At 44.5% G+C, this 13,815-nt stretch overlaps 2 protein-coding genes and 1 long non-coding RNA gene across 21 annotated transcripts in view; 2 read left to right on the top strand and 1 right to left on the bottom strand.

Annotated features, from left to right (window-relative positions):
* S100PBP (S100P binding protein) overlaps positions 1-13,815 on the bottom strand; it is a 50,021-nt gene that overhangs the window by 32,534 nt on the left and 3,672 nt on the right. For 3 of the 17 annotated variants that reach the window (XM_082685750.1, XM_082685761.1, XM_082685752.1), the window contains exon 1: positions 2,118-2,308. The exons of 6 other annotated variants lie outside the window; for them this stretch is intronic. The gene's annotated coding sequence lies outside the window, so the exon portion shown is untranslated. 8 more of the 17 variants (XM_082685755.1, XM_082685754.1, XM_082685748.1 and 5 more) reach the window with 5 other exon arrangements.
* YARS1 (tyrosyl-tRNA synthetase 1) overlaps positions 2,458-13,815 on the top strand; it is a gene marked incomplete at its 5' end in the record, with an annotated part of 38,058 nt that continues 26,700 nt past the window's right edge. Inside the window, 3 exons of one of the 3 annotated variants that reach the window (XM_082685680.1) lie at positions 2,458-2,622; positions 6,010-6,156; positions 6,299-6,474. In XM_082685680.1, coding sequence (XP_082541806.1) covers positions 2,458-2,622; positions 6,010-6,156; positions 6,299-6,474 — 488 coding nt within the window. Of the gene's footprint in view, positions 2,623-3,851; positions 4,442-4,660; positions 6,157-6,298; positions 6,475-13,815 lie in introns of those variants that run through there. The other 2 variants (XM_082685681.1, XM_082685682.1) reach the window with 2 other exon arrangements.
* On the top strand, positions 8,502-10,693 carry LOC309841996. The gene is made up of 2 exons (XR_014299439.1): positions 8,502-8,866; positions 8,945-10,693. It is a non-coding gene; the product is annotated as an uncharacterized lncRNA (long non-coding RNA).

Raw genomic sequence — 13,815 nt, 5'->3', positions numbered from 1 at the left:
CATGATCCCAGGGTCCTGGGATCTAGCCCCGCATCGTGCTCTCTGCTCCTCGGAGAGCCTGCTTCCTCCTTTCTCTCTCTGCCTGCCTCTCTGCCTACTTGTGATCTCTGTCAAATAAATAAATAAAATCCTTAAAGAAATAAATATATAAAATTCAGAGACCTCACAAGTCACTTCAAGTCCCTGAACCACAAATCAGATGAGAACAGTCATCTGAAAAATGGAGGATACAATTATATGCTGTTAACTTCAAACACAGATCATCATGAGGATCAAATGAAGGGATATTTATGAAAGCACTCTACACCTAAAAGTCCTATGCTAATTAAAGCTGATATACAATGAATTTGCAAGAGGGGGGGAAATCTCAGATAACATTAAGATCTAAAGTGAATTTCCACAAGACAGCCTTAGCACTTCTCTGTCTGCCATTCTACCATTAACTGCCTTTCTTGGCACTTGCTTTGTAACTTCCACCTAAAATAAGGATCTCTTTATTTTTAAGGGAAGCATATTTTCCCCATCTCCCATCCTGCTCCCCATCCCTCCTGTGACCCTATTCTGTCCTTCCACATCTCTCTCACCTGTCCACCCCCTTCTTCACACTTCAGTTTACCACCCCCATGCTCTGTTCTCTAACCACCTAGCTGCAACCTCAGAAACTGGTTCCTTGCTATTTTTATCCTACCTAAGAAAACCTATTGCCTTAGAGCACAAAGCCTTAAAATTCCAACACCAGACACAACTCCGAATCCCTCCTTCAAGGTTCTTAACCCAAGACCATTACCAAGATAGATCTGATAAGTATGACCAAGGGCAAGCTAGATCTGATAAGTATGGTCAAGGACAAAGATGATTTCCAAGGGACAGGCCTTCGATTTCCAACTTTCCCCACACACAATACCCGAACAGCATAAAAGGCACTCCCTAGGCTTTATCACTCCATAAAATGGGCATAACATTCAAAATAATCAAAGTGAACTGAAATTATCTATAAGAATTCTGCAACTTCCTCTGAAGTAAATGGAAATACTATAGGACAGAAAAACAACTTAGGGCTGGAAATCTCTGCTTTACGTTAACATTTCACTAGATACGGAGTTCAAGATTCTCATCCCACAGGGCCATTGAAACTAAATATTACTAAGCTACAGCAACAGGTTTCTTTTTAAAAAGAAAATGTTTTTTAGATAATTTACACACGATAGCTAAAGCTCGCAACCTCTAACAAATTCACAAGAAACTGGAGATCAGCCGATACGCAATTCAACCACTTCTTTCCCTTCTCCAGGGCCCACCCTGGAGTGTCAGCTGCCTTCCCTCCCGCCCTGGACGAAACCGGTGGCAGCTCCCGTCCCGAGAGCCAAGAGGAAGGGTAACCCAAGTCCACCCTTCGTAGGATACTCCTTGGGCTGCCCCCTGCTCTCTCCCCCAGAAACCCGACAGCCTCAGCACGGCATCTGCATCGGGGCTGGGCCTTCGCACTTCCCTCCTCCCTCCCCCGAAAACACCAAGAATTCCCGCCTCCCCGCGGAAGGCGGGAGAAGCGCGGGGTGGCTCCCCGCCCCTCCCCCCGCAGGCGCCAAACCGACCCCTACGCAGGCCTGCGCGGTGGACCGCTCCCCGGAGGGTAGCCACCCACACCCACGCCCACACCTCGGTGAGACCGAGGCCCTGTCAGCCCGAGGGGTGGGCCATCCTCTCCCTCCCCCACCCGCTAGGCGCGGCGGGAAGATCTTCTCCCTAGCAACAACCCCCCCTCAAGTGGGGCAGGGGCAGCGGCACTCCCAAACCCCCTAACACATCCATCCCCCCCACCCCCACTGGGCAGGGAGACTGACAACGCTGCCCGCCTCACAGGTGACCCGACGGTCTCCCTCTTCCACAGCAGGGTGAGAGACATCTACCTCCCGCCGACGTGGAGGTGGGGCGCAGGGACACTCCCCCTCCTGCCACCATCACCTCAGGAACGACAACCAGCCCTCTCCCAGCAGGGTGAAGCCTTCCAGCCCTTCAGCGGGGTGGACCGGCATATAGAGCCCCCTGGAGAAGCAACAGGCACCCCCATCCCCCTCCCAGCCGGGAAAGCAGACCCCCTCATCCCTCCCGCTCTTCACCTCCGGAAGCGGGGCCGAAGCCTGAGCGAACGACTGCGCCTCACTCCGCCCCCTGCGCCATTTTATCGCCCCCTCCCCGACCTCCCCCACCCGAGGCTGCCGGGCCAGCGCAAGGGGGAGGGCAAATGGGCAGTGATTGGCAGGAAACCGCCCCGCCCCTCAGGGGGTTGTGCCCCGCGCAGGCGCCGCAACTCCGCCCTCCGTACCTCCTGGCTGGCCTGCTGGCTCCGCCCCTTTCTCCTCTCATCGACCCGCTCGACTCTCAGTTGGTCCTGGCTCCTTCCTGTCCGCTCTTAGGCTGAGGGTTCAGGCCGAGGAAGCCGAGCGACGAGCTCAGCTGATGCAACCTAACTGGGCCCGCGTGACAGTTCCCGGCACGCGGCGGCGGCGGCGACCGAGGAAGCGGCGCGGTGCTGGGCTGAGCGCGGGAGAGAGGGGCGACGGAGCCATGGGGGACGCTCCGAGCCCTGAAGAGAAGCTGCACCTTATCACCCGGAACCTGCAGGTCGGGCCTCAGGGTTGGAAATGCGCTCTTGGGGACTGGGGGCTCGAGGTCCAGTGACCCTGAGCCTCACTACGGGATCCTAAGTGTGTGAGGTCGGGGACTCCGCACCGAGGCAGCTCAGAGAGACTACAGCCCTCGCTGCTGGTTGGTCGATCGGCCAGTCACTCAGACAAGCAGCAGTTATCTGGGTCGCACAGAAATGACAGTGGGCTCACCTCCTGTGTGCAGTTACCTTGTGTTGAGTCCAGTTTTGAATCCAGGACTCCCACCCCACCCACCCTATTATGTGCCAAGCGCGGTGCTAGGCACTGGGGATACGTCAGAGCCCTACCCTCCCGGGGCTTGTCTGGAGAATCAGTCGTTCAGGATGACCCATAATTCAAAAACTTAGTTACAGTTTGAAACAAGTGCTGTAAAGTACTATCTTTGGAGCTTTGGAAGGGAATTAGGGAAGAGGGCTGGGGGAGTGTCAGGGAATGCTGAGGATGTGAACTCTAAACTGCGCCTTGATGATGCAAATCACTTGGCTCCACATCTGTGCCAGCTGTTTCCAGGAACTGCAGGAGTAGAAGTTAACCAGAAGAAGAATGGATTGGGGGCGTTTTAGATAGAAGGAAGCCAGGGCAATACGCAGAGGGGAGAAAGAACACTGGTTCAGGGGCGCCTGGGTGGCTCAGTTGGTTGGACGACTGCCTTCGGCTCAGGTCATGATCCTGGAGTCCCGGGATCGAGTCCCACATCGGGCTCCCAGCTCCATGGGGAGTCTGCTTCTCCCTCTGACCTTCTCCTCGCTCATGTTCTCTCTCACTGTCTCTCTCTCAAATAAATAAATAAAATCTTAAAAAAAAAAAAAAAGAACACTGGTTCAGAGGGAAGGCAGATTTGGCTGGAGTAGAGTGAGCAAAGTGGAGATCACTTAATAAATATATATTACCCATTTCCTTGCCTCCTTCAGGCCTCTGACTATTGTCACATTATGGGGAAAGCCTTTCCTGACCACTTGATTTAAATAACAAACCCCCTGCTACCAGAATTGTCTCACCCCTTGTTCTAGTCTTTTTCATTGTTGTTTCTCCATAGAACTTATCATTATCTAACATACTATATGTATTTTACTTGTTTGTTGAGAAGGGTTAGGTAAGGACCAGGTCAGAGGGCCTTGCAGGCTATGTTTAAAAGTGAAGTTTATTCTAAGAGCAGTGATACATTGGTTGGGCCACAGCTGGGGGGGGGGGGTTCTGTTTTGTTTTGTTTTGTTTTTTTTTTTGAGATACAATTCACATGCCAAAAAAATCCATCCTTTTAAAGTGTACATTTTGGTGGGTTTTAGTATAGCCCCAAGATTGTATAATTAGTATCACTTTCTGATTCCACATTTTCATCACCAAAATAAAACCTGTAACCATTGGCAGTCACTTCTCATTTCCCCACTCCTGGCAGCCCTGGGGAAACACTGATCTACTTGCTGTCTTTAATTTGCGTATTCTGGGCATTTCTTGTAAGCGGAAGCATGTAATACGTGGCTTTTTATGTCTCGTTTCTTTCATTTAGCATGTTTTTAGGGTTTATCCATGTCGTCACACCCATCAGAACTTTATTCCTTATTATGGCTGAAAAATATTCATGATTATACGGATATATCACATTTTGTTTCTCTTTTCATCAGTTAGTGGACATTTGGGTTCTTTCCACTCATAACTTGATCTTAACCAGTAATTTTTGCATGGTTCCTCTTAGATTCTTTGTCCTGTCTCTTTCCACAAAATAATGCTGTTTGGGGACAAAGGATACACAAAGCTAATGGCACTGACTCACTTAGGTTTTGTTTTGTTTTGTTTTGTTTTTTTTTAAGATTTTATTTATTTATTTGACAGAGAGAAATCACAAGTAGTCGGAGAGGCAGGCAGAGAGAGAGAGAGGGAAGCAGGCTCCCTGCTGAGCAGAGAGCCCGATGCGGGACTCGATCCCAGGACCCTGAGATCATGACCTGAGCCGCAGCGGCTTAACCCACTGAGCCACCCAGGTGCCCCTCACTTAGGTTTTAAAGGATAAGTGATAAGGACCTTTCCTTGGGTGGCAAGAGCTCTCCTAAGTTCCAAATAGTCAGGGGCTAGAAGGGTACGGGATCCAGCTGCCAGCTCCCTTGAAACATAGGATTTTAATAGGTCTGCTAATAGGTGATTCAAACCAGCAAAACAGTTTTTGTCTTTCATGGCTTCTGACTGCCTTCCCAAACCATTACTTGAAAGAATCACTAAAATCTCTTTTGTTATCAGCATACTGATCTATTAGGATTTTTCTAATATTGTCTTAAGGCAAAATAAGCCATTAAAGTATTAAATAGGTGAATGAGTCAATCAAGTTTTGTGTTTTAGAGATCTCTCTGGCTGCCTTCTGGAACATGGACTGGAGGGAGCAAGAATAGATACAGGAGTCCTGCTAGAAGGCTATTACAGTAGTCCTGGTGTGATCTGATGGTGGCCTAGGCTAGTGTGGTGGTATGGAGGCAGAGAGAAGGAGGAGGATTTAGGAGCTTTGGGGTAACTTAGGCAACTTGGTGAATGATAGTACCATTTACTGCACTGGAGTGAAACTATGAGTGAAAAAGATGGGTGGGGAGCAAGGTGGGAAGGTGAGAGCACAAGGTTAATTTTGGACATGTTGAGTCTGAGTTTATTGGGTTGATAACAAGTACACTGTTCCATATATGGGTGTGAGCAGTAGATTTGGTAGTTAATTAGCTTATAAATAGTAAGTGAAGCATCTTAAAAGGAATACCTAGGGAACATGTAGAGTAAGAAAAGAAGAGATAGGGCTGCAAAGATTGCTAATATTTAATGATTAGCAAGAAGAACAGCTGTAGAGAAATCTGAGCCAGCAGCCAGAGAAGTAGGAGGAAAACTAAGAAAATAGAAAAGTGAAGGACCAAAAGAAGAGAGTGTTTCAGGAATAGAGTGAGGACTAAAAAATTTTCATTGAATTTAGTAACAATGGGAGTCATCCATGATCTTAGCTAGAGCATTTTCAGTGGTGTGATGCTTCATGGAATTCAGCTGGAATGGGAGGTGAGAAATAAAGACCAGAAGAGACAAATGTTTCAAGAAGTTGGCTCTGAAAGGAAGGAACGTGAGTTAGAGTAGATGGAGGAGAAGGTGCGAGTAGGGACATGTCCCATTCCCTAAAAGCAGTGGCATTTCACTGGAGTGGTGCTAGCAACGGCACCAGCTTAGGTTGGCTCTCATTCAGCACGGAGAGCACGGCTGGACCTCCCTGCAGGCTCTGGGCCTAGACCCCCAGTGACGTGTGCTTTTGTTTTCCTTGTCACAGGGTAAAGGATGAGCAAGGTGGGGCACCAGCATTAAACCAGCTCTTCTGCTTCCACAACAGGAGGTTCTGGGGGAAGAGAAGCTGAAGGAGATACTCAAGGAGCGGGAACTTAAAGTTTACTGGGGAACAGCAACCACAGGCAAGCCACATGTGGCTTACTTCGTGCCTATGTCTAAGATTGCAGACTTCCTAAAAGCAGGATGCGAGGTAAGAAGTAATATTTTGTAAACCAAGCAGTTCCTTGGGGAATGGCCCAAAAAGAGGTTTAATAAGGGCAGGGCAGAGAGGGGGATTTGGAGGTACTTGGACAAAATTCACATTGTGGTGGCCCCTTATCTCTTATGTCCAGGTAACGATTCTGTTTGCGGACCTTCACGCATACCTGGATAACATGAAAGCTCCATGGGAACTTCTAGAACTCCGAACCAGCTACTATGAGAATGTGATCAAGGCAATGCTAGAGAGCATTGGTGTACCCTTAGAAAAGCTCAAGTTCGTCAAAGGCACTGATTACCAGCTCAGCAAGTAAGTTCTAGATCATCCACCCTCCTTGTGGCTCTCATGCTTCTAGCTAATTACAGGTCTGTGGAGTGTAGGCACTCTTTAAGTTTGGATTAGAAGCCATTAAATAATTTTTACTCTTTGTCCTTTCAAGTCATCCATCAAAAATGTACTTAATGCCTGTGTGCTGTCCACTTTGCTGGAGGTGTGACTGTAACCAAATCAGAGTCCTTGGCCTTGCAGAGCTCAAAGCGTACGGTAGAGTGATAATCAGCAATTCAGGCTCCCTTTTTCCTTCCGGCCTCAGCAAATCATGATTAGAGAAAGGTGAAAGAAAAATATTTCACTTGTTTCTCACCTCCCCAACAATTTTTTTTAAAGATTTTCTTTCTTGATGGCCTGGGTGGCTCAGCAGGTTAAGCCTCTGCCTTCGGCTCAGGTCATGATCTCTGGATCCTGGGATCGAGCTCCGCATCAGGCTGTCTGCTCAGCAGGAAACCTGCTTCTCCCCACCTCTCTCTGCCTGCCTTTCTGTGTACTTGTGATCACTATCTGTCAAATTAATAAATAAAATCTTTTTTTTTTTTTTAAGTTTTCTTTTTTTTTAAGAATTTTTTAAATTATTTGACACAGAGAGAGAGATATCACAAGTAGGCAGAGAGAGACAGGGAAAGCAGGCTCTCTGCTGAGGAGAGAGCCCGATGAGAGGCTCGATCCCAGGACCCCAAGATCATAACCTGAGCCGAAGGCAGAGGCTTAACCCATTGAGCCACCCAGGCACCCCATATTTTATTTTTTTGACAGGGAGCAGCAGGTAGGGGAAGAGGGAGAAGCAGGTCCCCCACTGAGCAAGGAGCCCAGTGTGGGGCTCAGTCCCAGGACCCTGGGATCATGACCTGAGCTAAAGGCAGACACCTAACTGACTGAGCCACCCAGGCATCCCCTCCCCAACAATTTTTATTGCTTCATATCTTTATCAATTTTAAACATACTTGTAATATTAGCATAGATATGATTTTGTGTTCTAATTTTTTTTTTTTTAAGATTTTATTTATTTGGGGTGCCTGGGTGACTCAGTGAGTTAAAGCCTCTGCCTTCGGCTCAGGTCATGATCTCAGGGTCCTGGGATCAAGCCCCATGTCAGGCTCTCTGCTCAGCAGGGAGCCTGCTTCCCCCTCTCTCTGCCTGCCTCTCTGCCTACTTATGATCAGTCAAATAAATAAATAGAATCTTTAAAAAAAAAAAAAAGATTTTATTTATTTATTTGACCGAGAGAGGGAACGCAAGCAGGGGGATTGGGAGAGGGAGAAGCAGGCTTCCTGCTGAGCAGGGAGCCCAATGTAGGTCTCATTCCCAGGATCCAAGGACCACAATCTGAGCCAAAGGCAGATGCCCAATGACTGAGCAACCCAGGTGGCTCTAATTTTCTTTTTTTAAACTTCCGTTATTTCCTAAGTAATTCCTCCATGCTGCCTCATGATTTTTAAAACCTCAATTAAGCCAAGTATCATTCTACTGGTCATTTTTGTATTTAAACCCTTAGAACAACTTTTTAAGGTAAGCTTTGGTGTGTCCTGTTTCACAAATAAGGAAACAGATTCCTTTCTCAAGTTCACACTTTCTATAAGTACAAGAGCCAGGATGTGAACCCAGATTTCTTGCTTACAAGTTCATTTTTCTTTTTACTTCATTGATCATAATTTTCTCTTTTTTTTAAGATTTTATTTATTTATTTGAGAGAGAGAACACACACACACACACACACATACACACACGTGAGTTGGGGGAGGGACAGAGGGAGAGGGAGGGACTAGGAGACTCCACGTTTAGAGTAGAGCTCAACTCAGAATCTATCCCACGACCCCCAAGATCATGACCTGAGTCAATACCTAGAGTTGGACAATTAACTGACTGGGCCACCCAAGCGTCCCAGTTGTAATTTTCTTTAGCATTCCTCACTGTTGAACATTTAAGAGTTTTGGGGTTTTTTTTTAAGATTTTATTTATTTATTTGACAGAGATCACAAGTAGGCAGAGAGACAGGCGGGGGGGAAGCGGGCTCCCTGCCAAGCAGAGAGCCCAATGTGGGGCTCTCTGGGATCATGACCTGAGCCGAAAGCAGAGGCTTTAACCCACTGAACCACCCAGACGCCCCACATTTAAGAGTTTTAAATAAAGCACATAACTTTCTTATGTAAACTAAACAGACATTTGAATCCTCAGCCTCAGTAGAGTGCCTACCATTTCATTTATTTTTACATTCTACAGATATTTACAGAGCACTTATTAGATGATAACCACTGTTGTAGGTCCTGAGTTTACAAAAATCCCCATCCTCGTGGGGCTTACATTTCAGCAAGGAAATATAGTCAAAGGAAACAAATGAAAAAGTAATGTGTATGAACTGTGTCAGATGGTGATAGGGGCTACAAAGCAGGCAGGCAGGAGAGAAAGTTCTTGGGGAGCGGGGGTTTCTATTTAATAGGGTGGCTAGAAAAGACCTCTGATAAGAAGACATTAGACTGAGACCTGAAGAAGGTGAGGTAGTGAGTCATGCAAACACTTTCTGAATTCTTCTTTTTTTTTTTTTTTTTTTTTTTTTTTTTTATTTATTTGACAGACAGAGATCACAAGTAGGCAGAGAGGTAGACAGAGAGGGGAGGGAGAAGCAGGCTCCCTCCTGAGCAAAGAGCCTGATGTGGGGCTCGATCCCAGGACCCCCGGATCATGACCTGAGTCAATGGCAGAGACTTTAACCCATTGAGCCACCCAGGCACCCCGTCAGTCCATATATATTCTTACCATATGTCAGACTCTGTTCTAGGTACCAGGATTATAGCAGTGAATGACTCAGTGAAAGTTTTTATTCTCCCAAAACTGAACAGAATTTGCGGTTTGGGAAGATAAGATACATAAATAAAGCTGCCTTGCTTCAAAGTCACTTGATCTTTTTATATGTACAAAAGTGACTTGAAAGGAAGATGGCTTTGTATGTATATGTTTTGATGCACTTCCTCTGTTCCAGACAACACAGTGATAGATAAAAACATAAAAAACTGGACGACATAGCCAGATTTAAAGACAAGGTAAACATTTCTGTGGTAAGAAAAGAGAATTGAAATGCAAATGGGTGAGTTGGACTGAAGTTACAGGTTTGCTGGGCTCCAGTCAGAATGCAGACAGTGGGGACAAACCAGGGTTACTGCTTAACCCCAGAGTGTAAAGTAGGGCTTTTACCCCTTAACCATTCCCATCACTACCCCTCAAGGAAAGTAGAGCCAGGGAGTAGGGGCGTTATTAGTTATCTGCCTGGGTCATTAGGGGCTTTTGTCAAGCTTCAGGCCTATGGAGACTCAACTGTATGCATACCAAGAATTAAACCAAATTGCCCACCATTTATGAGTGTTACAGACATGATATTCTCTAAAAGACATAAGCTCTAACATTCTAAGGAATGGCGTCCATTTTTAAAAAGGAAATGATAAAACAGAGAGAGGCAGAAATGAAACATAAATCTATAGAAATAAGAATCGTTTAGAAACCTTGGAAACGTAAAAATCAGTCATGAAACCCAAACCAAACCAAACCAAACAACCCCACAGGGGCACCTTGCTAGCTTGGTTGGAAGAGCTCACGACTCTTGATTTCAGGATTGTGAGTTTGAGCCGCATGTTGAGTGTAGAGATTATAAATAAATAAACTTTAAAACGAAAAAGAAAGAAAGAACACAAACTAGGCTTCGGTGGAAGGCATCGACTCTAGACTGAACGAAGCTGAAGGGAAAACTAGAGATTTGAGAGACAGTACTGAGATTCACGGAGAATGCAGCCCAGAGAGATGGACAGAACTGGAAGAGTGTTTGAGACATGGAGGAAGACATTTGCTTCTAGCAGTCTAGCACACTGGGTACTCTGTTCAGCCTTACTACCGCAAACAACTAACAGTACTGGGTAAAAGATTGTTTAAATGTTCCGAATGCTTTAGATCAGTCAGTTGACAAATTAGTCAAAAATACTCAGTGGCCAGAAACCAAACAAAAGTGTGAATACAGGGGCGCCTGGGTGGCTCAGTGGTTAAGCCACTGCCTTCGGCTCAGGTCATGATCTCAGGGTCCTGGGATCGAGTCCCGCATCGGGCTCTCTGCTCAGCAGGGAGCCTGCTTCTCTCTCTCTCTCTCTCTACCTGCCTCTCGGTCTACTTGTGATCTCTCTCTGTCAAATAAATAAATAAAATCTTAAAAAAATAAGTGTGAATACACAGATACTTTATTTCAGGGGGATCTGGCTGGCTCACTCAATAGAGCATGAAACTTTGGATCTCAGGGTTGTACGTTCAAGCCCCACGTTGGGTGTAGAGGGTTACTTAAAAGTAAAATCTTTAAAAAAAAAAAAAATCTTAAAAAAAAAACCAAGGTACTGTGTTTCAGCTAATCTAAGATATCATTAAAAATACTACTGATTAATATGTTAATAAAAAAATTTTTTTAAGAAAATAGCTGGGGTGCCTGGGTGGCTCGGGTTAAAGCCTCTGCCTTCGGCTGGGGTCATGGTCCCAGGGTCCTGGGATCAAGCCCCGTATCCCCACATCGGGCACTCTGCTCAGCAATGAGCCCGCTTCCTCCTCTTTCTCTGCCTGTCTCTCTTTCTGCTTGTGATCTCTGTCAAATAAATAAATAAAATCTTAAAAAAAAAAATACTGCTAATTAGTATCTAACATGCAGTGTTTAAAAGACTTATCTAGATTCTGGAGATGTTAAATTTTTTTTAAAAATGCAAAAAAATGCATTTTGTAATCTACAAATTATAATTTGTAGACTACTGGCACCTCAAGAGACCTTGTTGAATTACTGGGATTGAACTTTGGTTGCTGTGGCCTTACAGAGCACAATGAAAAAAAAAAGAAAAAGCTAAGAAAATTGGAGTACTAGTTCAGGAGGTCCAATATTTGAATAGTAAGTATGCTGGAAAAGGGAACAAAGAGTCAGAGGGAAGGAAATCATCAATGAAATAATTTATAGAACAAGTAAATGAGTATGCAGAGTAGAAAGGCCCATCAGGTGCCTGTCATGCTGAATGAAAATAAACCCATGCTATAGTGTACGGTCTTAAAATTTCAGAATTCTGAGGACAGAAAAGAAGGGGGGGGATATATACTACAGACTTCCAAAGGGACAAAAGAAGTCACATACAGAATTTCAGGAATCAAAATAGCTTTGCTTTTCTCAAAAGGAACACTGAAAACCAGAGGGTGATGAAGCAAAGCCTTTATAAACTTCTGGGGGAGGGGCACCTGGCTGGCTTGGTCTGTTGATCTCTGGATGGCAGGTTCGAGCCCTGTGTTGGGTGTAGAGATTACTTTCATTTTGTTTTTTTAACATTTTATTTATTTATTTATTTATTTGACAGAGAGACAGTGAGAGAGGGAACACAAACAGGAAGAGTGGGAGAGGGAGAAGCAGGTTTCCCTCTGAGCAGGGACCCCGATGCAGGGCTCGATCCCAGGACCCTGGGATCACAACCTGAACCAAAGGCAGATGCTTAACGACTGAGCCACCCAGGCGTCCCGGGTATAGAGATTACCTAAAAATAAAATCTTTGAAAGAAAAAATAAAATTCTGAAGGAAAACAATTTGCAGCCTAAAAACCTATACCCACCTGAACTACCATTCAAGTGCAAGAGTAAAATACCTGAAAATTTCATCTAAAAAAAGTTATTTTCATGTTTTTATTGGTCATTTATGTATCCTCATCTGTGAACTATCTATGCAAGTAGCCCATTTTTCTTTCTGTTGTTTTTTTATTTTTTATTTTTAAATTTTTTTTGGAGTTCCTTATGTATTCTGGAGAGCAAATCTTTTGTCATTTATATACCATGGGTATAGAGAATTAACCACTGACACAGAATAGAGAATTCAGAAATAGATCCTCATAAATATGGAAACTTAAGAGCCAGCATTGCAAATCACCAGAGAAAAAGGATAAACTTTTTTTTTTTTAAGATTTTATTTATTTATTTGACAGAGAGAGATTACAAGTAGGCAGAGAGAGAGAGGAGGAAGCAGGCTCCCTGCTGAGCAGAGAGCCTGATGCGGGACTCGATCCCAGGACCCTGAGATCATGACCCGAGCCGAAGGCAGCGGCTTAACCCACTGAGCCACCCAGGCGCCCGAAAAAGGATAAACTTTTTAAGAAAAAGTGGTGCAGGGGCACCTGGGTGGTTCAGTTGGCTAAGCAACTGACTTGCCTTTGGCTCAGGTCATGATCTCAGAGTCCTGGGATCGAGCCCCACGTCTGGCTCCCCGGGGGAGGCGTGTTCTCCCTCTCCCACCCTGCTAGTGTTCCGTCTCTCACTGTCTCTCTCTCTCTGTCATAAAAATAAATAAAATCTTTTCCAAAAAATAGTGGAAAGACAATTAGTTATACATGTGAGAAGGAAATGATCCCTCCATTTCAAGTGGATTAAAGATTTAACTGTGAAGGCTAACCTATAAAAGATTTAAAAGACCGTACATATATAAAACTATCTTATAATCTCAGGGCAAGGCAAATTCAACAAAACACACCAAAAGCACAAATCACAGGAAAAGACTGATGAATTCAAATTCAAATTAAGACCTTCAATACATCAAAAGTAAAATACAGTCAAAAGACAAGCCACCAGCTGGGAGAACACATTTAAAACACATGTGACTGGCAAGGATTAATATCCTAGATTCTTTGTCAAAAACTACAAAGTCAGCTGTCAAAAAAATGAGTCAGTCCAGTAGAAAAAGACAAATGGGCATTTCACAGAAGAAATCAAATGACCAATAAATACATGGAAATTAATCTCCTTGGTTATTCAAAGAAATTTAGATTAAAACTTCAGTAAGAAGCCACTCGTGCATACCAAATTAGCAAAAATTAAAGTAATGACAATATTTGGTAATAAAATGGATAAAAGTCCATTTGGAAAAGAGTTCAGCATTATCCAACCAAAGCTCAAGATGCAGTTTCCCTATGATCCAGTAATTCTACTCTAGGCGTGTATAAAGGAACTTGCATTTGTATACCAGGAGACACACACTAGAGTATTTATAACACACTGTTTATAGGTACAAGGATATAAAACTGGAAAGAAACCCAAAAGTTCAGGGTAGTGGTTACTTTGGAGGAAAAGGAAGTGGTATAGGATTGTGGCAGCGGGTAGAGCACGAGCTTCAGAAGTAATTAAATCCTTTTTCTTAAACTGAGTGATGGGTACACTATTCCTCATGTAGTTTATTATTCCTTACATGTACTTCAGTTTAAAAAAAAAACATGGAAGTTAGATTAGCGAATTCTGCTTATTTACTAACTTTTTAAAGACTTTTTAAAATTCATTTGA

Source organism: Mustela nivalis (genome assembly GCF_964662115.1).
Source record: "Mustela nivalis genome assembly, chromosome: 10".
Taxonomy (NCBI): Eukaryota; Metazoa; Chordata; class Mammalia; order Carnivora; family Mustelidae; genus Mustela; species Mustela nivalis.
The sequence above is the reverse complement of the archived record's forward strand: the minus strand, read 5'-3'. Positions and strand labels throughout refer to the sequence as shown.